Source organism: Recurvomyces mirabilis, assembly GCF_035927965.1.
Source record: "Recurvomyces mirabilis strain CCFEE 5264 chromosome Unknown scaffold_3, whole genome shotgun sequence".
Taxonomy (NCBI): domain Eukaryota; kingdom Fungi; phylum Ascomycota; class Dothideomycetes; order Mycosphaerellales; family Teratosphaeriaceae; genus Recurvomyces; species Recurvomyces mirabilis.
The window spans coordinates 122,140-149,602 of NW_027041937.1; the positions used below are offsets into that span (position 1 = coordinate 122,140).

At 48.3% G+C, this 27,463-nt stretch overlaps 6 protein-coding genes across 6 annotated transcripts; 3 read left to right on the forward strand and 3 right to left on the reverse strand.

Moving 5' to 3' along the window:
* Positions 1-9: 9 nt before the first annotated feature.
* Positions 10-602, reverse strand: LTS14_001357 (uncharacterized protein; the record flags this gene model as incomplete). The annotated part of the gene is made up of 2 exons (XM_064834066.1): positions 10-337; positions 388-602. The coding sequence occupies 2 exons, from the start codon at positions 600-602 to the stop codon at positions 10-12; spliced, it is 543 nt and encodes a 180-aa protein (XP_064697930.1).
* Positions 603-12,850: 12,248 nt separating this feature from the next.
* On the reverse strand, positions 12,851-13,930 carry LTS14_001358 (uncharacterized protein; the record flags this gene model as incomplete). Its single annotated transcript, XM_064834067.1, has 2 exons — positions 12,851-13,336; positions 13,385-13,930. The coding sequence occupies 2 exons, from the start codon at positions 13,928-13,930 to the stop codon at positions 12,851-12,853; spliced, it is 1,032 nt and encodes a 343-aa protein (XP_064697931.1).
* A 1,682-nt stretch (positions 13,931-15,612) lies between these two features.
* Positions 15,613-16,842, reverse strand: LTS14_001359 (uncharacterized protein; the record flags this gene model as incomplete). Its single annotated transcript, XM_064834068.1, has 3 exons — positions 15,613-16,534; positions 16,585-16,637; positions 16,693-16,842. 3 exons carry the CDS (start codon positions 16,840-16,842, stop codon positions 15,613-15,615), a joined length of 1,125 nt encoding a protein of 374 aa, XP_064697932.1.
* A 269-nt stretch (positions 16,843-17,111) lies between these two features.
* LTS14_001360 (uncharacterized protein) lies at positions 17,112-18,707 on the forward strand (the record flags this gene model as incomplete). Its single annotated transcript, XM_064834069.1, has 2 exons — positions 17,112-17,161; positions 17,270-18,707. 2 exons carry the CDS (start codon positions 17,112-17,114, stop codon positions 18,705-18,707), a joined length of 1,488 nt encoding a protein of 495 aa, XP_064697933.1.
* A 4,794-nt stretch (positions 18,708-23,501) lies between these two features.
* Positions 23,502-24,441, forward strand: LTS14_001361 (uncharacterized protein; the record flags this gene model as incomplete). Its single annotated transcript, XM_064834070.1, has 2 exons — positions 23,502-23,838; positions 23,897-24,441. The coding sequence occupies 2 exons, from the start codon at positions 23,502-23,504 to the stop codon at positions 24,439-24,441; spliced, it is 882 nt and encodes a 293-aa protein (XP_064697934.1).
* A 1,141-nt stretch (positions 24,442-25,582) lies between these two features.
* Positions 25,583-27,023, forward strand: LTS14_001362 (uncharacterized protein; the record flags this gene model as incomplete). The annotated part of the gene is made up of 3 exons (XM_064834071.1): positions 25,583-25,925; positions 25,984-26,380; positions 26,432-27,023. The coding sequence occupies 3 exons, from the start codon at positions 25,583-25,585 to the stop codon at positions 27,021-27,023; spliced, it is 1,332 nt and encodes a 443-aa protein (XP_064697935.1).
* Between the last annotated feature and the right edge of the window lie 440 nt (positions 27,024-27,463).

Genomic DNA, 27,463 nt, shown 5'->3' on the forward strand with positions numbered 1-27,463 from the left:
CATGGTCCCCTAGCAGCTGCTCGGCGTAATGCTGACAAGCAGGTTCGGGCCACTTCCAAAGCTCTCCCCAGTCAACGCCGAGTACGCACTCTCGTCCAAGTCAATCGAGTTCGTGCTGCTGGTACCACATCTTTCGGCTGCCGGTACATCTGTCTTGCAGAAATTGTACGCCGACTCGGAAGGACAAACGTCGATGACATTGGCGATAACGCAGTTGCCTACGCCACCGATGAAGGCTCCACCATAGCCGCCTTTGTTGCAAACCCTGAAGCATTCGCCGCATGTTGTCGTTGGGCATGCTGGACCTGAGTAGCCAGAGACGGGGAGCTGACCATTGCTGGGAGATGTCAGAAACATGCGCGAGCAAGGGCGTGTCCAAGGACGAACCATTTGCTACTGTTAATGCTGCCAGAGCACTTGCTACCAGACCAAATGTTGGGCGAAAGGTCGCCGAGAGCGACGCCATACGTGCCGGAGACGCCACTCTTGGGACCACAGACGGTGTTGCTCTGTGCAGCGTAGTCGTTGAAAGTGGCCACACCAGAGTAGGTTGCTGCTTGAGCGGTGCTCAGCAGCGCTGCGATGGCGAGGATGGAGTACATGGTGAGTCAGATCTGCAAGAAGAGGTGATGGTTTGGATTGAAACAAAACAGTAACACCAACGGGCGAGAGACCCTACTTATGTGCTGCTCTTTGTCGCACCACGGCCAGCAGCATATTGATCCAAGGCCCCATCACGACGTTCGACGTCGGTCGCAATCGGATGAGGCTCCACTCCGAGTTTGGCATGGCCGTTGGAGTGTGAGGGAATTTCTTCTACAAGCGACGCTTGCGGTGACGGAGCAGCATCAGTCGTGTCAAGAGTTTTAGTCTGACACAAGCATCGGCTGCGGAGTGATGGACTTGCAATCTGCGAACACTATGCCTGCACCCCGGACTGCTTGCTCTGCAAAGTGCCCTTCAAGCAATGTGTGAAAGGACCTCGTCCATAATGCGACGCTTACGGTGACGGAGCTGCAACAGTTGTACCAAGAGTATTAGTCCCCTACAAGCATCGACTGCATAGTGGTAGACGTATAATCCGCGAGCACTGCACCCCAGATTGCTCGGTCAACAGTAGTCGAATGCAGTCGCCAAACACTCGCTGTGCTAAGCCAGGTACGTAGGCGTTTCACGCAGCCCGCTCCGTGCCAAGAACGGGAAGGCACGAATCAGGGCATGCAAGCACTACCACACGGCTCAAGGACTGCAGCATCACGAGGTTGAGAAATCGGCATCTCTTCGTGTGGTTAACGCCTCGATGACGTTGTTGGAATATAGCCTTAATAAAGACCTCGTAAGTTTCTATAACTTCCTAGTAGGGTTAGGGAGTGGCTAGCGCCGCGTTAAGCGAGCTAATCGGAGAAGTATATTCCCTCTAGCTATTTATTATTCTACTCTAAATTCTTAAATTATAGGTATTAATAATACTTACTATTATTAGAATATATTAACTATATTAACTATAGCCTTAAGCGCTCGTAAAAATAAATCTATCGATCTATTATCTTATCTATAGCTATTTCGAGCTATATACCCTAGTAATAGTAGAGTAATTACTATTATAAGTCTACCTATTACCTAAAGCTTAAGATCTAGTACTATATTATATTATATAGTATTTATATATCGAAATTTAACCCGTTGTTTAACTCCCCGCTTCTAGTAGGTTTTCTATTACTATAGATATCCTTACGCTAACTACTAGATATATATATTCTATACTTATATTATATACCTATAGTATACTAGGGTTAGAGCTCGTTAATTAGGTAAGTCCTTAAGTAAGTAATTAGGTAAGAGATCTTAGTAACCTTTTAGTAGGTTAGTAACTTAGATTAAATATAAACTACCTATTATTATAGATATAGAATATAATTATTAGTAATAAGTTAGGAACTAAGGCCTAAGGCTAGTAGACTAATTCTAGGGCTAAATATAGAATTACTATATTACTAGGTAATTAAGTAATCTAGATTATAATTACTATAGGTAACTATAATTAGGTTGTAATTACTATTAGTAATTATAACTATATATAAATCTCCTATATATATAGAAGAGATGTTTCTTATATAGGTAGTTTATATTTAACTTAAGTTACTAACCCGCTAAAAGATTTAACCTTAGAGTAGTTACTTACCTAATCTATTATTTAGAACTTACTTATCTAACGAGCTCTAGCTCTCTTATACTATAGGTATATAACACCTATATAAGAGATATCTATTTTATATATATAGAAGATTTATATATAGTCGTAATTACCTCTAGTAATTGCAACCTAATTATAGTTACTTTTAGTAATTATAATCTAGATTACTCGATTACTAGGTAATTAAGTAGTTCTATATCTAACCCTAGATTTAGTCTATTAGCCTTAGGCCTTCGTTTTTAACTTATTAATAGGCGGTTAGATCCTATATCTATAATATAACTATAGTATAAGAGGGTTAGAGCTAGTTAGACGTAGGCTCCTCTATTAGGTTAGAGCCCTAGCAAAGTTTAGGTTCGGTTTAGGTTAGAGTTTAATATTTAGGGAACTATTTTAGAATTTAGGGCCCTAAGTATTTAAACCGAATATAATTTAAGGCCCTAAATCGGATTTAGGTTATTAAGTTAGTATATAAAAGAGAGAAGTACGCGAGGGTATATTATAGCGGTATAGTACTATATATATATAGATATAATATATAGTAGATATTTAAATATATAATATCGATTTTAAATAGTAAGGTAGTTTAGTATAGAGGCTATTAACTATTCGTAGGGCGCAGACTATATACCGACTACCTGCCGACTACCTACCGACTATAGTCGTTAACCGCACTAAGTACTATACTAAGTACCTGTAAGGTTTCCGGCGTAGTTACGTAGGGGATACGGCTACGGCGAAGGGGTTATAGCAAGGAAGAGGGTAGGGATAAGTCGAAGAGCGTACTCGCCGTACGTGCCCTAGCTACGCTAGCGGTACGTACGCGATATCTCGTACGATAGTAACGATAGTAAACTTAAGGAGTAGAAGAGAAGGAAGTCTCTACTTCCTTTTCCTCTATCTCCTCTCCTTAGCCCCCTCGCTTAATGCGGGAGCTAATATGTTCTATTAGGTATCTAGATTAGACACCCTACGGACCCCCTACGGGGGGGCCGGAACATATTACGTAACTATAGTAGACTGCAGACAGCCTGCGGTCCCCCTACGGTTACGTGTAGGATACTATAGATATAGTACGACACCTTATAGACGCCCCCTCTTACGCCTAAGGTCCTTATTAGGCCCGTAGTAGAAAAGGTAGGCTTTACTTCGCTTCGCTTTGCCGTAGGTATCTCCTATAGAGATCCCTAGCTTAACTATAAGGACACCCTACGGTGCCTCGTAGGTTCGTAGTACTACAACTATAGTTAAACTTATGTCTAAGTTAGGAATTCACCTTATAAATATGCCTTAGTTACCCTGCGGATAGCTGCCGAGAGTGCTTAGGTGCTTAGCGAGTTATATATACTTAGGGCTAGCTGTTCGCGTAAGTTAAGCGGATATCGAGGCCCCTACGCTTATTTGTTTATTTATACGCCGCGCGTTAAGAAATAAGTAGGCCTAATTCCGCTTCTTACCCTTACTCGGACTTTAAATATTATATTAATAGTCTTCGCAAGATCCTTCTAATCGTTAATAACATTATCTACAACACCTATATAGCGACTAGTAGGGCACTATTACATATATAGGTATGTTTAGGGGCTTACGGATCCTATGCGGTGTGCTAGCGATATGTGACCTAATTATAAGTAGTAATTAATAATTAATAATTAACATAGCTAGTGCTTATACTAAGGGATTATACCTACTAGGTATTACGTTATTAATGTTCGAGGACAACTCTATCTAGGAATAGTCTGCAGCCGCAGCCGATCCTAATACTAAGGCTGAATACTCTACCTATAAGAGGTGTACTAAGAGTATTGCCGTAGGCCGTCGTTACGAGCGACTAGACTATAAGGCGTGCGGGTATTGTTCTAGTAGTAAGAGAGCCGGATATGAACTCGTAAGCTGCCCTTAATAAAATCCCGTATACGAGTCGATAGCTAACTACGATAGCTCCCTCTAAGATTTAACGGTCGTGTTACTAAAGTATCCGAGCTACGTAATAGCTTCGTTAAGGCGTACTAGGTACAGTACTACACTATTAACGTTACTACGTAGCGCGTACTAGCCGATAACGACGTTCTTTAAACCGCTAGGGATGTTAGTCTAGCCTAGCGCATACTCGCTCGTAAGCTGCGTAAGTTTGAAACAAACGCCAACCGCTCGGGCACTAACACCGGCATGCCTACTCGCCGCCTACGCTCCGTGTAGGAGCATATGTCTCTAGTAGCAGATCGTGAGGCTATACGTAATAGCACTTATCTAGCGCAAACTCCTAATACTCGCCGCGTAGGAGGTACTTTTGCTATAAGTAACTTACCCTTCTACCTAGAGGACCGTATACTAACTTCAATAGGAGAACATTATACGTAGCCGTACTAAGGAGGTCCTAGCTACGTCGCTCCTGTTACTACGTGCTATAGTTAACTAGCACACCCCTTCCCGTCGCACCTCGGGTAGTATATCTAAGATCGCTGGCTTAGGTAGCATACGGCCTAACTTGCCCCTACGCGGCGATCCTATAACGCCTTTACGTTTAAGTAGGAGGTCCGCACGCAATACTAAGGCCGTAGTAGTAGAGGAGGTAGATAAGTCTGATTTAGACTTTATAGACATCGATAACCTAAGTGTAGATAGTGAGTCTAACAACTCTGTATCTAGCGACACGTTTATAGCGAGCCGCATCTACCCCGGCCTCCGCCCTCGTATTCTAGTAGGTTAGGACCGTATAAGCGGCGCACTCCTAGAGGGCGCTCTTTAGCCTCGGATCCAGCCGCCATCTCCTACTATCCTTACCGGTAGGGAGTTCGCTACCCTATATCGCCGCCGCACCCGCACCGCCGCCGTTACTACTCCCTCTCGCCCGCCTACTACCCCGGCTACTATATTAAGCAACAAGCGTAAGAGCAGCGGAAGAGCTAGGGAGTCGTCTACAAAGCGTACGCGGTTCGCAAACGAGCAGTCTAGTAGTGAGAAGTCTAATAAGAAGACCTTTGCTTAGCTTATAGAAGGCGTACGCGCGATAGCTAAAGCCGTAATAGTCTAGCAATCACCGTCGCCGCTACTATTCGTAGGTAAGGAGGGTGGCCTAGTGAGCCTCTTCTATCGTAACTTTATAGTATCCGACTTCGATAACTTTACTCCGCACGATGCTCGTAGGCTGTTGGCCGCATCGTTAGCCTAGTTTACGGAGTAGGAGACTAAAGCTATATTAGCTACTAAGGCCCGCGAGGGGTTGCGTAGTATATTTTACGCCTAGTCGATAGAAGCAGCACGTTAGGATAAGGAGGAGGCCGAGTAGGCTAGAGAGGCACAGCAAGCTCTTACTCGCCGCGAGCGCTATAACTAGCTTGCTAGCCTTATCCCTAGCGATCGTAAGGCTTTGCCTTAGCCTAAGGATACTAACGTCGCCGGCCCCGTTAACACTCCTACTAGCGAGCAGTAGGAGGAAGCTACTAGCGACAAGTCTGCTTTACCGACTGCGCTCCCTACTCTATTCTCCCTTCTTACCTAGAAGGTTAGTACCTAGAAGACTCCTACTATACCTAATAACTAGGTAGTAGCCTTACCGCATAACGTCCGCCTACACGTAGTAGCGCATCTTATCGGCTTCGGCTATAATATAGTACGTATACTTACCGCATGCTGTACTTAGCGTTTACTAGGGTTCTTAGAGTTTTTGTAGGGTTTTCTTAATTTGGTTTATTCCTTAGAGAGTTTCTTAATAGGGTGGTTTAGTTAAAGGAAGGTTAGATTATAAAGGGTAGTTGCATTACTACGTTTTTTAAGTCTTCCTAAAAGTATAGGTAGTTACCGTATTCGTAACCGCATACTTACCGTATCTACTTCTTACCTCTTCCGCTTCCTTCGTAGACTTCGCTACTCCTATAGTAACTCCTCTATAGAATCGAAGTTATCCTCTAGTATCTATTAATTCTATTCGGAGTTATATCCTTTCTATAATAGCAAGTACTCTATCTTACCGCCTCTTCTCCTCTTACCGAGAATCTTCTTAACTTCGAAGACCTCGTCGCCGTTAGGCGCTAGCTCTAGGGCTTCGGTATTCGCTATCTTGCTCCCCGCACGCTAATAGAAGGGTCTTAAGAGAGATATATAGAAGGAGTTATAGATCTTATACGAGGGTGGTAGTTCCAAGCGGTACGCTTAAGTACTAAGCCTCTCGACAATCTAGAAAGGACCGATAAACTTCGTAGCTAGCTTTCGACTCGGCACCTTTATCCTTAAGTTCTTCGCGTTTAGTAACACGTACTTATTTAGCTAGAACATATGTAGAGTATGTTTGCTGTTGTAGTAGCGCTGTTACTAATCTTATACTAACCGCAGGTAGTCCGTAGCGCTTCTCCGAACTTCTTAGATATGTTGCAATCTCTCGACGGTAGTAGGCGCCTCCCCTTTATAATAAACGCCCTCGTTTAGGCTAGACCAATTTGGATGTCTGCCTAATACTATTTCGAAAGGAGTCTTTAATGTGCTAGTATACGTCGAGTTGTTGTACGCGAATTTAGCGTATAGTAATATCGACGCCTATGCGTCCTATTGTTTACTAACGAACATCCGTAGGTACGCTTCTAAGGTTTGGTTCTGCCTCTCTGTTTGGCTATCTGTCTGCGGATAATATACGGTACTTAGTCGGCGTTTTATCCGGCATTAGAAATAGACTTCGGTTTAAAACGCTAAGGTAAACAGCGATCCTCTATCGCTTATAATACTAACGGGAAGGCCAAACTTAGAACCGACTTTGTCGAAGAAGATTTCGGCGAAGTCGCTAGCCTTCTAGCGTTCGGTTGCTAGTATATATAAGGCTATTTTTAATAGCCGGTCTACAACTACTAGGATTGCGTCGAATACTTTACTACGAAGCTTTAAAGGAGGTAGACCTATAATAAGGTCTAGTAATATCTCCTCCTAGACATCCGAAGGGACTGGTAGCGAAGCAAGCTCTCCGAACGGTATAGTTCTTAGAGCCTTGTTACGCTAGTACACTTAATAGCTCTTTATAAATGCTATAATATCGGAGTCTATTTCTAGCTAGTATACCGTGCGGTTCGCAAGCGCCTTAGTCTTATAAAATCCGAAGTGTCCTACTAACTTCGAGTTATAGCTTTTAGTAAGGATTTCTTGCCGAAGAGCGGGTTTATTAGGGATGTACAGTCTTCCCTTAAACCGAAGTAAGCTATTCTAGTTAAGTTTCTAAACTTGAGTCCTCCTACTAGGAGTACGGGCTTACTTTTCCTTCTATTCCTATACGAAGCTATCTTTCGGCTATAATTCTACGACGGCTTAAAGGAAGCTAACTCCTATGTCTATAGTTATAGTTTCGCTCGTTACTAGCAATCTAGCTACAAAGCGTAGTACGTACTACATATATTTAGTAGCACCAGCATTAGGGGTGGATGCATTATAATCTTCCGTAGGCGAAGTGTGCCTCGGATCCGTATGCGGCATACGTGCAGTTGCGGTCCCTAGATATCCGCTAACCTTTCTTACTCGAGCGAGTACGACCCTCGTAGCTTTACGGATCGTCTCGCTATCTACTAGCTTAAGCTTGTTCTAGAGAGTTAGAAGGAGTATATTAACCGCCTAGTTCTTAGTCTAGTAGTCCGGTCTTCTCGACGGCTAATCCGCTAGGTTAGTCTTTCCTAGCCGATAAGTAATATCGAAATTAAACTAGCCTAAGAAGATAGCCTAGCGTGCCTAACGAGGGTTAAGCTTTTATATAGTATTAATACTACGAAGGTTATTATAATTAGTTAATACTTTAGTAACGTACTTGGCTCCTACGAAGTAGTAGCGCTATGTCTTAAACGAGTAGACGATCGCTAAGAGCTCCTAGTTATAGGTTTGCTAGTTGCGCTTAGTAGGTTATATCTTCCTTAAGGTAAAGGCAATAGGATGCTACTTGTCGTCTTTAAACAGCTGAGATAGGATTCCGGATATACCGAACTTAGAGGTATCTGTCTTATACCGTATACGCCTCTCCGGGTCGAAGTGTCGCATAATCGGTGCTATAGTAAAGCGACTTTTCAAATCTTTAAAGGCTTTCTAAGCATCGTTAGGCTAGTAAAACGGAGTGTTCTTAGCTAATAGATTCGTTAAGGGTACTATTACTTGTGCGTACCTCTTAACGAAACGCCTATAGAAATTCGTAAAGCCTAAGAAGCTCTAGATATCTTTTATACTCTCGGGAGTAGGCTATTCGGTAATAGTAGTAACCTTTTCGGGGTCTGCTAGCACCCTATCCGTCCGGATAATAAAGCTAAGGTACTTAACCTCTTTAGCCGCGAAGGTGTACTTCTTTAGATTAGCGTATAAGGCTGCGGACCGCAAGCGGTCTAACACCTTCTTTACCGCTGCCTAGTGCTATTCGATATCCTTACTATAGGTGTAGATTAGGATGTCGTCTAGATATACTATATAGATGCTATCTAGCAGCCCGGCTAATGCGCGGTTAATGTACGACTAAAAGGTGGCCGGAGTATTCGTAAGCCTAAATAGTATTACGTTGTACTTAAAATAGCTATACCGCGTGCGGAACGTAGTCTTCTACTTATCTCCCTCGCGGATTCGGATGCGATAATACGCCTCCTTTAAATCTAGCGTCGTAAAGAAGTAGGCACTAGTGCGCCGGTTAAGCGTTTCCTCGATAAGCGGGAGAGGGCATCTGTCCTTAATCGTAGCTAAGTTTAATGCTCGGTAATCGACGTATAGCCGCAGTTCTCCGTCCTTCTTCGGAACGAAAAGGAGAGGAGCTCCTACAGGACTCGTGCTATATTAGATCCGACTACTAGCTAGCTCCTTATCTAGATATGCTCGAAGTACCTCGAGTTCTCTAGCAGAGAGAGAGTATAAGGGCCTATATAGAGGCTCCTTGCCTTCTTAAAGGTTAATCGTATAATTAGTAGCTCGATAGGTCGGTAGTATGCCTACGGAGTCGTTGTTAAATATATCCTTGAACTCCTGCAAGGCGAGGGGAATAGTAATTTCCTTAATGCCGACCGCATAAATTCGTGCGGTACCTCCGGATGCGGGTAGCACGGCGTATACCTATCCGATAAGCTAGACCGACGTTTCCGGGAAGCGAGAGATAAGGCTGCGGAGGTAGGTAGAGGAGACGATATTAATCTTGTCCTAAGTCGCACCCTAGCGCTACTTATCTCTACTATTAAAGATGTCTATCCCTAAAATACGTAGGGTATATCTACCTAGTAGGATATCCGTATCTTAGAGATCTGTTCTATACGTAAGGATAGTACGCTCCCGTTTAACCCCTCGAGCATCCTTTATCTAAAGGGAAAACTTATATACTCCGTAGTATAGGGTCCGCTATTAGCCTAACTAGCGGAGATCTAGTAGATTAGCCGTCTATTTTACTAACTTATTGCGAATAGCGACTCGCTAGTTAATAAGAGTAACTTAGGCTCTAGTATCTAAGATACCCTAGATACTCTTAGATCCGTCCGAAAGGACGATAGAACTATTAAAATAGATTACTTACGCTACTTTAATCGAGCGTAGCCCTACTTCCTTAGAAGTAGAGGTAATAAGGCCTACGCTTTTCCCTTTACTAGGATAGTATTAGGGTTCTAAGACCGTTTCGGCTTCGCTAGATTAGGGCAATTAGGCGATATATACCCCTTCTTGCCGTAATTATAGCATTCGAGATAGGAATAATCCGATCTCGTCTTATCTAACGTCCTAGCCGAACTCGAGGTTAAGGTTATCGAGTGCGGAGCGCGTACGGTATACGTCGCGCCTCCGCTAGTCCTTCCCCTTAGCTATAACTTTACTCGCTTTTCGCGTACGATAGTCTTAGTTATAGTTCGTTTACTATCTCGAGTATTCTTCTTAAGCCTAGTCGCTAGATTATATAACTCCTCCCGGTCGGTAGGAACCTAGTTGTAATTAGTTACTATAATCCTTAATTCGGGCCGTAGGCGAGAGTAGTAATAGTACAACTTCTGCTTCTCGGTATATAGATCTAGCTACTATTCTAGGGTCTCTATATACGTTAGAAAAACCCGTATAGACTAACCTTCGCGCTATTTAGCTGCCGTATATAGCTTATAGGTATCTAGCAAGCGCGCGATAGGATTATCTAGCAAATCTAGAAGGAAAGTCGTAAACTAGCCCTAAGTAACGAGAGATTACTAATCTAGATTTGATCGCTACTAGTTTACCTACCTATCTCTAGTATTACCCTCTAAGTATTATATAGCCTAGGTAACCTTCTAGAAACCCGCGTTATACTAGCGAGAGTCCTAAAGGAAAGCTAGCTCGTAGGCTAGAACGAAATCGGAATACTCTTTAATAGACTTGCCCTTATAAATAGGTAGCTCCTTAATTAGCCGCTTGCTATACTATCGATAGCTATCCGGCGAACGGTTACGCTTCTAGCCGATAACCCCCTACGGTATAGATATAGTATATCTAGCGATATTACCCCGCAGGGTCTCGGAATTAGCGCTAGCGAGGATAGTATTATAGGCTTAAGTAGCGTAGATCTTCTCTTAAATTAATCGACGCTACTCTTCCTATACTTAGGCTAGCTAAGCTTCTATCTCTTCGATAGTCTGTTCTTCCCTTAGAAGCGGCTATTCCGCTACGGGTATAGGATAGTGCGAGGTTCCGCCCTATAGCTCGTCGCTATCTCTATCCTCGACGTCGCCTAGGTCTTTAATTCCTAAACGTACGTCTTCCGCTAGCGGCTCGATTCCTTATAAAGGTACTAAGCCTTACTAAGGAACTCTCTTCGGTCCTATCCTCCGAGTCGCTACCCTAAAGACGGGTATAAAGTTTACTCTATAAGGTTTCCGGCGTAGTTACGTAGGGGATACGGCTACGACGAAGGGGTTGTAGTAAGGAAGAGGGTAGAGATAAATCGAAGAGCGTACTCGCCGTACGTACCCTAGCTACGCTAGCGGTACGCACGCGGTATCTAGTACGATAGTAACGATAGTAAACTTAAGGAGTAGAAGAGAAGGAAGTCTCTACTTCCTTTTCCTCTATCTCCTCTCCTTAGCCCCCTCGCTTAATATAGGAGCTAATATATTCTATTAGGTGTCCGGATTAGACACCCTACGGACCCCCTACGGGGGCCGGAATATATTACGTAACCTAGGTTAACTATAGATAGCCTGCGGTCCCCCTACGGTTACGTATAGGATACTGTAGATGTAGTACGACACCTTATAATAGCTTTACGCCTTACTAGTTTTAGAGAGGATTCTACTAATATTTAGTTACCTCCTAGGCCTTTTATTAGCTAGGTAGGTAAATACCTATATATAATATAATAAAAGGTACTTAGGGCTAAATAAGAGAGTATTATATAACTCTCTACTATAATAAACCTACCCTTCTCTAGCCTATAGCTTAGCTATTAAACTATACTCTACCTACTACTTCTTAGAGTAATAGTATATAACTCTAATTAATTTACTTACTATAATTATACTATAGTATTATAGTATTAGTAGTTCTATATTATAGTAGTAGGTTAAGGTACTCTAATAAAGACTACTTCGCCTTAGCGATAGCGTTTGTAGCTAGATAGAAGAGTAGCTATATCTTTAAAAGTTATTATATTATTTATATAGTATACTAAGGGTTTATAGTACTAAGCGTTCTACTATCTACTATATTAAATAGAAAGGATATAAGAAGGTTTACTCTTACTCTTTACTAGCGTACTATAGTTTTACTAAGATAGTACTCTTATAGCGTATCCTTAGGAGTTCGATATAGCTAGCTAGAGGGAGGCGGATCGTTATAGCCGCTTTATCGGACGGCAGAGGGACTTGTCCTATATCTTTAGAACCCCCTAACCCTAAGCTATTCTCTACGCGACGCGACAAGTGTTAGCAACGATCCCGCGATGAATCGTACGAAGACGATAGCGAGCGAGAGGCCAGTTTTGACTTCCGTCTAAGAGAGTGTTGCAAGCGTTCTAGCCGCCTTTCTAGCATTACGTAACAAGTAGAAACGCCTATCGAACCTAAGAAGTACAAGTAGAGCTAAGGCTATAGCAGCCGCCAGATGAGCCGATACAAGCGCCCGGATTCGCAGGTCAGGCCTTTTTATGCTTACGTTCCTCGCGATCTTGGTGGTAGGCGCCTACGAACAGTCTGTAAATCGTAAAGTCCTGCGATGACAAGGGCGCGAAGCTGCAGACAAAGAAACATTCTAGACAGCAATAGGCGGCCGTCGGTATGGTAGACTGCTATACTTAGCGCGGAGTTCGATGTTGGAGGATCGAGCTGAGACATCCTGCGCACTCGCAGCCTATCAAAAGCTAACATGCACTATGACGCAGAGTAGAACTATGGGGACGATTTAGCTTTAGAAGTTCAAGATTTGCCAGTCAGTACAGATATTCGATCATGATACCTCTACTTTGCACACCACACGGGCTTCAAACAAAGTAGTACTCAAGTGATCACCTTCAATGAGGACTCGCAAATTGAAGACTGAATACAACGACAAACGGTAGTCGACATGTAGTCAGAAAGAAATATGAGATGTTGCGGGAACATGCAGATCAAAGCCCATGATACGCCTGTCGTACTCGTCCGAGCTGGATGTTGATCCTACGCCATTCGCAAGGACTCACCGTGGCGATCCGTAGTCGAAGTACTATATAGACAGCCACTATACCTTGATCACCACTTTCCCAGGCGCAGTCAATTTACTTGCAGCCTGCAGCCCCTCGACCGCCTCCTCGAACTTGAAGGTTTTTGCAATCTCTGGCTTCAAGTCATGCTTCTCCATGAAATCCACAAGCCCTTCTGCCATGTCTCTGCTGCCGGCTCCTAGCTGACCGACCATAGTCTTCGATCCATAAAGAATGTCGGTCATGATGTCGACCTTGAAGTTCGGCTCCTGAGACAGCAATCCCACAACCACGACGACTCCCCCAAAGCTCGTGGACTTGAGCGTCTGCTCAATCGACTCGGCGCCCACCACATCAACCGTCAGATCAACGCCTTTGCCGCCCGTGAGCTCCAGCACACGCTCCGACCAATTTGGCGTATTGCGGTAGTTGACGACGTGAGTTGCGCCTAGTTTACGAGCAATGTCGAGCTTCCCGTCTGACGACGAAGTGGCGATCACTGTAGCCCCAGCAGCGGCGGCCAGCTATTCTCATCAGCACTTGACATAATGACAGCACTGACTCGAATTTACCTGGATAGCATAACAGCTCACTCCACCAGTCCCCTGCGTAAGAACCGTCATCCCCTTACCCACCAGCTTCGGACCATGAAATAGAGCACGATAAGTCGTCACACCAGCTGTGAACAGCGTAGAGGCCTCTTCCATACTCAGGTGTTCCGGGGCACGAAACAACCTCTCCTCATCACGCACCATATACTGCGTCAAGGTCCCTTGCTCGTACCCCGAGCCTGCCACATCCTCCATCTTGAATCCATGCAAGTCAGGCCCATTGTACCACTTACTGGCAAAGACGATGACATTGTCACCTTCTTTCCATCTCGAGACTTCCGAGCCAACTGCTTCGACTGTGCCGGCGCCGTCGGAACAGGGTACCAGGTCTGGCTCTGGAGTGAGAGGGTATGCTGGGTCATGGTTCACGACTAGGACGTCGCGGTAGTTGAACCCCGCAGCCTTGATACGGACGAGGACTTCTTTTGGTCCTGGTGTGGGGACTTTGTCGTGCTCCTTGAGTGTCAAGGTACCAGGTGAGGCGACATGCCAGGATTTGCAGGCCATTGTTTTGAGTCGGCAGATGAGTGGTGAAGAATCCGTGTATGAGCATCATGTCCCATTTATATACGTTCCATTCGAATCAACGGCCAAGAGCTCAGTGCATGGCATTCAGTCGCCATAGCTTACACAATCAATCATAGTCCGCCGACATGCCCAGTGAGTATCAGCGGGTCACAAATCGCAATGGCTTCCCTATACCCTGAGTCTTCATTGATCTTTTCACGGCTGAATGTTTACCTGACGTGACGATTGTTGGTCATACGAAGAGTCTGCTTGCCTTTCGTTATGGAGTGATCGTGATAGCGACGCTGCCGACATATCGTATGTGACATGGCATGGGCTGAGATCCATCGGGTGGCTAGGGCTTCGACAACCAGAGGATGAAAGTTTACGCGGTGCTTACATATCGATATCCTTCGTCGACTCAGCGCTAGACTACCAAGCTTGACTGCAGCACGTCAATGATGCTAAGTGCTGCGTAGTGAACGCTGCTGACATTCGCCAAATAAACTAGAACGAAACAGCAAAAGTCGGGAAATTCGCGTCGACTGCAAGCGTTATTACACGATCATGGTGGGGTACAACAGAGTGCAGATGCACGCCTTGCGGTAGCTCGATCTAGGCGTTGCTCATGTAGACTTCACTCGCACAAGAGGAAATATCAGTGCAGCTTAGACCGCACGATGCCTCCCTCTGTCTGTGCATTCGCTCACCGGTCAAAAGCGCCTCCAACAGTCAGTCGGTCGAACCTCTACAAACTGTCCATTCCCCGATCAAGACAAGCACGACACGGATCACCCCAACAATGGCCCAACAACGGCCACCCCAAGGCATAATCCGCACAATCCTCCAAGCCATTCCCATCCTCGCCCTCCCAGGCTGGGAGTCCCGACTCGTCCTCCTCGAATACCCACCCGGCTTCGCAGCACCTTTACACAACCACCCAGTCCCCTGCACAGGTTACATCATCTCCGGCTCCGTAATCTCTCAATGGGAAGGCGGGGAAGAAGAACACTATTCCGCCGGCGACAGCTTCGTGGATAAAGGCGAGACGATGCACCCTCGATCTGAAAATGCCAGCAAGATGGAGTGGTTGCGGATGGTGAATAGTTATGTTATTAAGATTGGGGAGCCGAATGTTGTTATGGCTTGAGGAGGTGGGTGGGGTTGGACTGGATGGGAGCTTGAGTGGTGTGTCGGTGGATGATGGAGGAAAGCGCTGGAGTCGCAACTGGAGCGATTTGCAGTATTTTCCACCTTGTTAGGTCGCTGCTAACGAAGTGACCGACTATATGGCTCGTGGGATGTGGTCCGTAGCTGTAAAGTGTATTACTGTCCACCCGCTCGCATTATGGGGGGGTTGCTTGAGCGCAGACCCAGCTGGATTTCGTCTTCGTGTAGAGTTCTTCACACGTGCACCTGCGTCTGACCGCGCCATCGTATGCATCCAAACAAGTCGACTCGATCTAGAAGAAGTGCTGATTGGTGCAGAGAGGATAGAAGCATCAAAAACCAGTTGGCACAGCTGTCCACATCCATATCCGGCATACGTGGTTGTGAGCAGTGCCCAATACCCAGCGAGATGGACTGATGCGGGCGAGTGCTTCCCAAACATACTGCCGGACCGTAAGGCATGGCGAGTGCATGTTCAGCATGCAGTCATCAGTAGATCATGACTGTATTCCTCACCACCTCCCCCTCCTGCCCCGCCCTCTACCGCCCCCACCACCGCCCATCCCGCCATTCTGCATAATCTCCATCTGCTGCTGACTAAACCCCTCCATATTCATCCCACCACCACCACCACCACCCGGACCTTGCGGCGGCTGAAACCCCTGCTGTCCACCACCTCCAGGCGCCGGGCTCTGACTCTGCCTCCCACCAAACCGACCTTGACCCTGGAACCCACCACCTTGCTGACCTCCCATGCCTTGCTGACCACCCATACTCTGCTGCATACCTTGAGGCGGCCCACCCATCATCCCCATGAACGAATTGAAATCCTGCATATTCCCCGGATTCATGCCCTGCGACATCATCTGCTGCATCATCTGTTCCATCTCCGGCGGCATCCCACCCGGTCCAGGACCACCCATCCCACTACCACCACCGGGCAGACCACCGGGCATCCCACCCGGTCCACCCGGCCCACCACCACCACCACCACCAAACATCGCCTTCATGTGCGCATCAGCATTCTTCTGATCCTGAATCCCTTGCTGCATCGTCTGTTGTTTCAGACAGTACTGGGTCCACGTATACTCGTCGAAGCCATAGTTGAAGAAATCCGTTTGATCAGTCCCGGGTAATCGCCAGGGTTTGCTGTGTTCAGCGAGGTCGGCGTCTATGTCGAGTTGGGTGATGGGTTTATTGTTGCCTGGCCAGGAGGGGAGGGTCTCGAGGTCGAGTTTGGAGGTGTGTGGGGCTGGGTAGTCCTTTCCTTCTCTCCCTGAGGAGCTTGTCAATATTTCACGGGATGATGTCGTGGTTGTGGGTAGTGCTGGGGTGGGTTTTGATCGCTCGGTTTTCACGGCGGGTGTTGATGTGGCCTTGACTTCGGGTGTTGGTCTCTGATCATGTGATGGTGTTGCTTTGACTGTGGGTCGGCTGTGATGATGGTATTAGCAGATTACAGAAGTGTTGGATCGACATCTCACCTGGTCTGCTCCGTCTTGGCGCCTTCCTTCATTTCGAGGTTGAAGTTGACATGCTGTATATCGCATATCAGTCCTGCACTTGCCACTGACTTGTCGTAGTATACACACATCATCATCATCATCATCCTCCTCGTCTTCATCCTCCTCTTCTCCATCCTGCATGTGCTCTTCTTTGATATCGCTGGCATCAGGCTTCAATTCCTGCTGCTCCGCCTCTTCTTTGACGGTAGCGTAGAGATCATCCTCTTCTTCGTCCATGATTTAATTAATAGTTTTTGTTTGGTATGAAGAAGATCGCCTTCTCTCCAGTATATATATGTAATCAAGGTGCGCACCGCGTCAAGCTCTCGGCTGTCTTCGCCGAGGGGAAAGTGGTGGGACAGAAATCCACTCACTCACGCGAAGCTCACACGAGAAAGACAACAATACCCACAACAGCAATAAGACGTCACATCCACAACAACAACAACAGTGATAATAGTAGAATATCGGATCAGTGATAATAGTAGAACATCGGATCAATGGCAATGGGTCGCTCCAACTCGCTCAGTCTGAACACGACTGGAGCTAATCTCTTGTACGCACAACATCCTCATTCACAGCAAATATATAGAACATCCCTTGCTTCGGCAGTCACTTCAAGATATGGAGCCTTCCCAACCCATTCACTGACCATCACAAACAGCGGACAGCAGCCACAGAATAATAATAATCCCCCTTCACAGGCTGGCAGCTTGTTCGGCGGGCCGGCAGCGTCACAGGGTCAGGGTCAAGCTGGTGGCAGCTTGTTTGGAGGCAGTACCGGTGGTGGTGGAGGCCTGTTCGGCAATACTACGAACACGAACGCTTCACAGCCACAGCCACAACAGGCGGGAGGACTGTTCGGGAACTCGACCGCACAACAACAACCTGCAGGAGGGAGTCTTTTTGGCAACACCACCCAACAGCCACAACAGCAACAGCAGAGTGCTGGCCTCTTCTCCAACATGCCTCCCAACCAAACCAGCAACAACACCACAGGCGGCGGCCTCTTTGGCTCCCTCAATCAGCAGCCTACACAACAACCACAGCAAAACACCACCAGCCTCTTCGGCACAAGCGGCACATCTCTCTTCGGCAACGCACCCGCCAACAACCAGCAAGTGACGGGCAACATGTTCCACCCCTCCCAAAACCCAACCAGCCAACGCCCACCCGGCAACTCCCTCTTCGGCATGAGCGCCGTCAACCCCAACCAACTCAACGCCAGTCTCCTCGGCGCCTCCCAATTCCGCGCCTCGCAAAACCCCTCCCAACTCCCGGGTCGCCTAAGCATGGGCCAAGCACCCCCCACCGCCCAGCAACAAGCCGCTACAATCGGCGCGGTCAAAGTCCACATGAACGACCTCAGGGGGATAACCCGCTTCGCCGACTGTGTGGACGAGGTACAGAACCAGTTCGAGACTATGGATACCATGATCAAGAACCAGGAGAAATTCTGCCGTGAGATCCAGGCATTGCTGGGGAAGCATGAGCAGGATGTCGAATCCATTGCTCCTAGTGTAGCTGTGGTGAGGGAGAAAGCGAGGGACGTGGAGATGGCGCTGGAGACGGATGCGCAGATTGTGGACGGGAACAGGAAGATACTTGAGAGTGACCGGAAGGATTTCGGGCGCGCGCAGAGGGTGGCGGAGAACCTACTCCTCCCTCCTTCCTACCAAGTCCCAAATGCGGTCGCTGGGTATGGCACCGGTGCGCGAAGCGGCAATACCGACGACTACGACACCGACCTCATCGGGAACTACTTCCTCCCCCTCACCACTTCCCTGCAAACCCAGCTCGAACAATACACCAACAACCTCACCGAGATCGAAAACCACATGCGCGTCATCGAGTCTTCTGCCGTGCAACAAGCACAACATCTAGCTGCCAAACGAGCCGGGATCGCGGCGGGTGGGAATGGTGGTCGTGGTGGTGGTGGGAGTGGTGAGGAGACGGTCCGGGATCTGGCGGAGACGTTGAGAGGGTTCGAGGCGAGTATACTTGGGGTGGCGGGCGTGGTGGGGGAGTGTAGGGAAGGTGTTGATGGGTTGGTGTTGGGGAGGTTGGGGGAGAGGGGGCAGGTTGGTGGGCGTGGGTGGTGAGAACGTAGTGTGGTATGGCGTGGTGATTTGCTGGATTGCTTCGGCGGGACATGCATGCCGTCGGGGTAGTCTATGACAACGGAATTCTGAACTGCATGACCTCCGTCCACCTTTTCCACCTCTTGGACAGGTCTGGCACTCGTACCTACTCCGACCCCGTACTGTCTTTATTAGCTAAGCAACATCTCCCCAAAACTTACCGGTCCCGCTCCGTCGGGAGCTCGAAGTGAGGCATGGCCATGGGTCTGAGCTTCCACGGACATGTGATATGTTCTGCTGCTTTACAGACCACACATCGGGCTGAGACAGATTGCAGACCTCTGCTGAATGGGTGTGGAGGTCAACCCGGGGTCACAACCGACTAAGGTAGTCTGCCACGCCCTAGTTACCACAATAGGACGTTTCTCATTTGAAAACGAGGAACAAAATCTGCATGGCTTACTCGGAGTGGATCGAAATTTGATAAAGTATGTCGTTCGAGTTGGTCATGGATACACGAATAGAGTATGTTACAGATTCGTCCCCTCGGTTCAGCACGGCCTTCAGAACATACTCTAACATGACCATTACCGGCGAGAACGTCGAACGGAGATCCAGCAACCACTCGCACAATTGATCTGCTCCGGGCATCAATGTCTCAGCGTCTTTCCTGTGTTGACCTCCATCCGTGACACACGGACTTGCTCCCTTGCCGCAAGACTACTGACCTCACTTTCAACGACATATCGGCGACTCGAGGGATTGGCGGCCTAGCAGCAATCTATAAAATCCACAAGGGACGAAGACCGATCGAAACGTGGCGCGCATCGGAGACTCTTCCCGTCCTCCTTAGTCTTCCCTTGCTGATGATTGACTCCCCTATTCCCACCCTACCCTACCAGGATGAGTGTGCGAGCTGTGTCCGTAAGCGGTAGAACTTTCACATCGGTCGCAAGAGCTTTTGATCCAACTTCTTTTACGACTTGCTCTTGCAATCTGTGCAATACCAGTCGCCTACTGGCGCTTCCCCAAGACCAACACAGTCAAAGTGGAACCACTGCTTCCCGCATTCCTCGCCATCGCAGCCGACCATTTGTCCAGAGCTCGAGCCGGCGCAATAGCAGTATCTCGCCTCATCAGCTGTCTGCTTGGTTCGCTGGCGCTTCGTGTCACTTTCAGCCTCGCCACCATCTAAGTCAGTTGCCTTCCTCTTCCGACTGGGACTACCTTCTACTGGCGAACTACCGTAAGAGCTCTCCTCCTTTTCTGGATCCCAAGTGTTGGCAACAGGATCATGCAGCGCGTTCGCGATCTTCAAAACTCCCATATCGTCGCCTTCTTCGGTCCCATTCAATTCAGCATCGACCCAGCCTTCTGTGTATGAACCTCCGAAGTCGATGATCCACAATTTGTCGTTCTCATCAACCATGAAATTGTCTGCTTTCGCATCACCCCACACAATGCCATGCTCATGCAGAAGCCGAATCATCCGTTCGGACTCGTCGGCCCATCTATCTCTCTGCTTCTGCGGTACCTCCGTGTCGAGCTTGTGTGTCAATGGCGTGGGGTGTGAGATATCGGTCTGCAAGAAGCCCATGATCTTCGTCCGATCGTTATCGAGTGTGACGATGCCTTCCAGCCGAGGACACTGGATCTTTTCATGCAGGCCTCTGTCTTGAATCTTCTTCAGGAGCTGAAGTTCCCGCTTCGTTGGCTGTGGCTGCTCTGGATCGACGAGCTTAAGAAAATATGTCTTCTTGCTGTCCATTACGTGAACTCGACTCGGATGGTATGGCGCCGGAGAGGCGTTACCATCCACTACAAGAAGATCCTTAGCCTGGTACCACTGGACGTCCAGCTCGCGGATATATTTTGGAATCGTGATTTCTGGTAACAACTTGCCCATGCGTTCAATCAAGTCTTCGTTCGGCTCAAGCTCGATGGCTTGGAGTTGCTTGTCCTTGGCCTGGAGATTGTAGAAGTATGTTGAAGGGCTGTACCACTGGCCCAGGGTTATTTGATCGTCGACATTTGCTTCCTTGACTTTCTCTGCTATCTCTTCTGCCAATGGCTCAAGCATCCATCGATGCAATGCTTCTTCCGCATCCTCGTCCGTCTTCGACTCTTCCTCCTTCACATCGACTCCACTATCGGTACCGATCGACTCATCTTTATGATCATCAATATTGACCTGCTTGACTGCTTGCAGGAGCTTCGCATACTGCTGTCCCACACTTCCGTGCTTAACCTCACCAGTGTCCGCGATGACGTGGAATCGGACATTGCTGACTAGTGCGGTCAGGGCACAATTACTGTCATCGTCGTAGAAGAAGTTCAAAACTTCGTGGTGAGGTATCTTTGACGACTCATTGGGCGACATGGCGCAAGTATGCAGGTATCAATGGCAGAAAAGTGGCCCACGAAAATCTGAACAGGACTAACAAGAGTAACAGTCCTACCAAAATCGACATATATTCCTATACTTACCTTTATCTCCCACAGCGATCATCATGACGCGCATTCTACGAGCGATAGGACATAGGGAGCGATGTTTGACACGCGATCTATCACATCTCTTGCGCGCGATCGGTAGTGCATGCAGTAGCGTACAATCGAGTGAGATTGGGTGTCGGCAGCATCGTCCCGGTTCCTGCGCTAGCCCACTTCTTCACTTTCCTGACGTCGCCGCAGCCGATCTCATTTCTCTCCAGCCATCGTCCTATCAAAGAACTCCAGCACCTTTGCCAACTGCCTCCCAGTGGCTTCGTGACGTCGTAGATACCTGCTTAGTATGGCAGCGTCTTAAGCATACGCAAAATCTCACGATGGCAGCAGCAGATGGTGAGGTCGACTCTGTCCCAGCTGCAAGTGTTCAAGTGGTATCGAAAGGATATAGTGTCAGCCTGGCTGCGAGTAGCCTAACTGCTGGGCTATGTTCTTATCTTCATGTTCCTGATGAAGGGAACAAACACTGTCATCTCAGCTCGCTGCGGTCCTATTCCATTTCCACCTTACCGATACGGCATATCTAAGTGCTTTCGATTTGGCAATTCGACGCCAAGCCTACGATCAGGTCATGTGAACATTAATCAAAGGTCCATAGGACACGCCACGGTCCTCGAACATCTGTCGACTTGCTCACGGATTTCACGACGGGATTCCATGATAGCGGCAATGTTACCGCGAGTTCGGAACTCCATGGTGAGGTACTGTGTAGAAAATGGCAGACACTACTTCTGATTCAGAGAACTGCCGTTCTTGACTGCATCGTCACGGGTGCTGACATTGAGCATTGAGGCACTTGTTTGCGACATAACTCAGGCAAGCGTCTTGCATTAGATCTGGTAACGGTCGACAGGAAGAACGAGAACATCATACGCTTACGGTTCTTCAGTATTCTTGCCAGGATCCTCATCAGCTCCATCCTCTGATCGCTTCCTCTACGCTCCAAGATCCTGGTCTCCTCACACCACGAACATACCTTACATCTATTCATGGACACCACCTGATGATCCTGCGAAGGCGTGGCATACGACGCGCAGTCTGGCTGCTGGTTCCTTGGTCAGCTCTCGTCATACCTGCCTCTGGACCGTTTGGTGAATCTTTCATGCACCTCCGGCAACATTTCGGGCGGCACTACATGGTCTGTGACTCGCGCGCGATCAATTGTATTGGAGCTCGATGCTCCTGATGGCGAGGTATTGACACTGCCATTGACCTTTTCGGCAGATTCGCGACCCCCTCCATGTGTTAGGCTGAAATAATCACCGTCGACTAAGACCAGGATGAATTGTACTGTCTCGATAAGCAGTGAAAACGATATTCCAGAAGCCCACATCGCTCAAGACATCCTGTCAGGTATTACTAAAGCTCTGCTACCTCATTTTGTCAGCTCTTACTACATTCGGCGCATCTCATGCCTCACGGCCACGTATCATAGCGCAAGCTGGAAACTTTTACACCTTCAGTTTGCGGTGCGCCAGCTATGGACGAGCCGAGCTCGAGTTTGGCGTTGACCTAGGCAGCAAGTGCAATCGTCCATCCTGCAGCCCGTGAACAGTGGAGAGTTGGGCTGAGCGGCATGCCTGACAAGAGACCAACGGGTGCTCGACAATGGTCGTCGACATGCATTAGTATGGAGTTTACCGAAATGGAATGTGTCTATGAAAGCAAGCTGAGCGTATGGATCGTGAACATCTACACAAAGCAAGATGAGAACGAGAAAGATTGTCTCGAATTCAATCATTCTAGGATGGTCACGGCTGTCGAAGACAGCAGGCATGCGGGATCATGCTCAAGCTTTGCCACATCAAAGAGTACGTGGTCCAAGAATTGCAATATGAACATAGTAGATCAATTGGGGTGTAAGAGTGGTCATTCTTGTAGCTGCTTACTTCGCATTATGCTCACACTTGTAGCTGGTCCTGATCACTCACCTTCAATTCGTCCCGAGGCATGATGAGAATAGTATTCAGCCTGAAACCTTGTGGCGCCATATCTAGGACATCGTGGTAAACAGATCGCGCTTCACGATCTAGATAGTAATCATAGTCCAGTCCCCTCCCGTTGCGCATGTAGAATCGCCGTCGCCGCACACCCGCAAACGGTCGCTGCGTGTGCAACCCACATCACATCCCGAAGGAGCAGTTCCTCGGTCTTGGCAGGGATCGCCCTTCCCGCCCGCACAACAACGCCACCGAGTAGGTACACGGTAATCATCATCACAACCACGAATCCAAGCCACCAACTAACTTATTCAGCCTACGGCGAAGTGTAGGTCAATCTTGCTTGCACTGCGACCAATCTGCCATCGCCATGACGATCGATCTTGTTTATCTAATTAACGACTCTCGTAGATCGTCGCGACGGCAGGATCATCTAGCTCGCGCACACACGGCCAGGAGGAATCGGCGCCAGCAAAATGCGCACAGAATATCACCTCCAGCCTCGGGAGAACCATCGGATGGCCACGTAGGATATTCCTTGGCCAGCTGCCAGTCGACAATACTTGTGGCAACATCATCAGATCAGGAACGTCAGCATGTCCCACCTGCAGCAAGTCCACGAACGGTCTCGCCCGTGTTCGGCGCTCTATCTGTGGGCACCTTCGACGTTGCCCTCGCACATGGCAAGGGCGAGACTATCGCGTACTGTATGCTCGCCTGTATTTTGACGGTCCTTAGTGACAAGTAGCGCTAACGGGCTTACAGACTGCCAGTCTGTCGTCATCAACTACATGTCCATAGCTGATACAAAGTGGTTCTTTGAGGCATACTGTCGATGTCCCGTCGCATTCCACGCCATACACTACTCCGTAGCCAACCATCGCGATAGAGTCGTAGGACGATTGCTGGAAACGAAATCCGCCAAGACTATACGACACAAGGTCAACGCACTACGTCTACTCAGTCTCGCTATCTCAGAATATCAAACGGATTCCACAGACATAGGCTGGCTGCTGCTCGCCCTGACCGCTCTGATGAGGAACGAACCTACCCAGGATGATCTGCAGCCTGACAAGCTGCTCGCGTTCAAACCGTGGACACGGGACCTCAATAACGCCGCCGTCTTCGGAAGAGGAAAGTTTGGCCAGACTTTAGCACTTCATACCAAGGCTTTTGAGCAGATTCTCCCAGCTCGGGGCGATATGCTCACCAAGCTCCCTCGTGGACTGGCGAAGTCGATTGCCGGGTTGGTATCATACGAATCCGCAGCATATCACGTGGTTAGGCTGACGAGCGCTGCATTGCAATAGACACAGCTTGACTGTCGCCTCCAGACGTCTAGTCGAGCCCCACTACCCGAACATCTGGTCAAGTGACGACCTCCGTAGTTGCGTCTTGCTTATCTATGGTGTTCACACTGGACAGGGATTTCTTGACCATGTGCCCGGAGGTCTACCACTTGAAGCGACCGCTACCTTGTCATATCTCTGTGCAGTCAATCGAGCTGTAGCCGGTGGTACTCCGTCTATCGCCGACCACACGTGGCTGGACGATGCTGTGCGTGATGCGCAGCATCGAATCATGTCGTTGTCACCTTGGAAAAATTTACCGAGGACGGGTCGTGCAGAACACTGTGAAGCTTACTACGAAATCTGTCGACTGACTACGATACTTTATGCGCATGCTGTACTCTATGCTTTGCCTTCCGGCAATGGATGGCACTTGGAGCTTTTGAAACGACTACGTGCCATACTTAATCGGGACAACATTGACCTCGCGCACCCAGATGCCGGCAGACTGATGGTATGGTGTTTATGTATTGCTTCCATTGCAGCACTCGACACTGACGAATGGCTGTTTTTTGCAAATCTTTGGCGAAGGGTGATTTTTGCACATCATATGAACTCGTGGGAAGTTGTGGAAAATATCGTCAAACAGTTCCTGTGGTCAGATAGTGCCTGCGGTCCAGGCGCTTCTACAGCCTGGCAGCATTTACGGATCGATGAATCAGATACCTGATGTGAATCACAATGGAGGAGTGGCCCTAGTCCCCTTCCAGCAAAACGCACCATACATCGCGAGCTGGCATGCCTGGGCCTCTTGTCCATCTAGTACCCGGTAGTAAGATCTACGTTTGGATTGGCTCTGTGATCGTCACGGAAAGGGACCGTATTGGGCTGTCCTGTAGGCCCGCAGTGACGTGGCCAATATAGAAGCATTCATGCATACTTGATCGAGTCCATCACGATTTCCCAAACAGGCAACTACTCGGCAGAACCTCGGGAAGTCTTGGGGAAAATGAAGTCTGGTATGCTTGCACATCCGGATCTCCGTTTGCGACAGTAATGTAAATGCTCAAACCATGCGGTGTCTTCTGCGATCTTTCAGGCCGTTCTTTTTATGCAAACTCGCCTTGCGAACCTTGTCAAGCTCTCCTGACCAGTCAACAGTATGGCCTTTTCCACGGATTTTATGTTCCAACCAGGGCTGGACGTGACGAACTCTAGCAGCAAGCGAGCACTTGTACGGCGAAAGATTGTCCGCAGACGGACTGTGCCGGGGACCGTTCGCACTTACAGTGTGTCATCGTCACCTAAGGCCCGAAACTGTGAAGATTCACTACCATGCCCAAGTTCGCGCAGCGTCAATGATGTCCGCACGACTGACCCGATGACGTGGATACGAGACGAAGAGCAGCAGTCAACCAGAAGCGCCGGGGACCTGATCTTCCCTGCCCCGCCCGGACACCACGTCGACACCTACGGACTGACCATCAACGGTCTCGGCTACCATTGTAAGTGGCTGGCGGAGATTATGGGCAAACCTAGCTGCTCAAATCTGACATGGAGTAGTTGTATCGTTGGGCGAACGTCTTTGCCATAGCAATAACCCCCACCTGACCTTCGTCCAGCAGTTCTCCTCCAATTCAGCTTTCGTAGCTAGCATGCAGGCATATGCGGCGCGAGACCTTGAACACCGGAATCAATGCTCTACCTCGGATGCTCTGGCTAGGCGAATCGACGCTATCATGCTTATAAATGCAAAGCTATGCAACCCAGAAAGTTTCGAGCAGGATGCAATTGCTGCCGCTATTCTTGTTGCCATAGCAATGGACATGTCACCGACATGTTCGTCTGGACTCGGTGTAGAAATCAGTCAAGAAGCGGCCATCCACCTTGGGGGCTTCGCAAGTCTCCTGGCCGCACGTCGGCACCCCCTCCCAACCTGCATTCGCTTCTATCAGTATTGGTACGTGATCTACAATATTAGCAATACACTATTGGAGCTGACGAGCTATAGGGTCGATATACAAACCGCAGGCTCGCTATCAGCTGTAATATACGATCATCGCGGTCATCGGACGCTCACATTTCGTTGTCTTGCTACCCAGGAGCTTGTGAAGGTGTACGGCGAAGCATACGCTCACTCAGTACGACTTACAGCCGGTGATGAGGTGCCAAAAACGTCGTGGCCAGCCCGGTCCTCGATTTGTCGACTATGCCACCAGGAAAGCGAGCACTTCATGCTCGTTGCTATTCTGTTACACTGCAACATATCCGCCAAGTCCGGAAAACTATACGAAAAGAGAGCATTGCCTCCGGTATATGTAGATCTTTCGCTGTCTGGAACTTCCGCTGGCATACCGGAAACGCTCGAAGCGATCACATATGCTCTGCTTATCACGGCGAAGGCAGAGGAAATCGGCCAAGCAGAAGGCGACGACAAAGCTCAAGTGCTGCTAAGGTGTTTGTACGCCTACCAAAGACTTGAATGCGTCGTAAAACATCGGCTGAGCTCGATGTTCCTCATTATGCTTAGCGGGACCTCAGATTTGAAAAATTCACTGTGGACACCAGAGGCTTTCGGACGGCTGGTGGGAGTTGAGCGGTAACTTTCACCAGAGCCGTACAGACTCATATCGCGAAAGATGGGGTGCATTGTTCGAGAAGGACGGAAACACGGAGGACTCGCGGCGAAGACACCATCTGGTTCTAGGGAGGATCACTGTAGTACGCCAGAGCTCCAGAGGTAGCCAACAAAAGGCAGTCCACAGGATCTGAACCTGCTTTTCCTGCGACTCGGCACGCATATCTACTATCACCATACAGCCTGAGCTTGTGCTGCGATGGTAGCCCGAGCTTTGTCAAGCCCTGACATCTTTCTCATCAAGAGATACTACGAATGGTCAGCGAGAATCATACGTCTTTCTATTCAACATGTGCACGATACTCACGAACCCACTCCCCGGAGCAAAAGTGGAAAGGAGCCATGTTACAGTCGAGTTTGTGCCGATCCACAGACGAGCACTGCGTTTCGATTGGACTAGCTTGT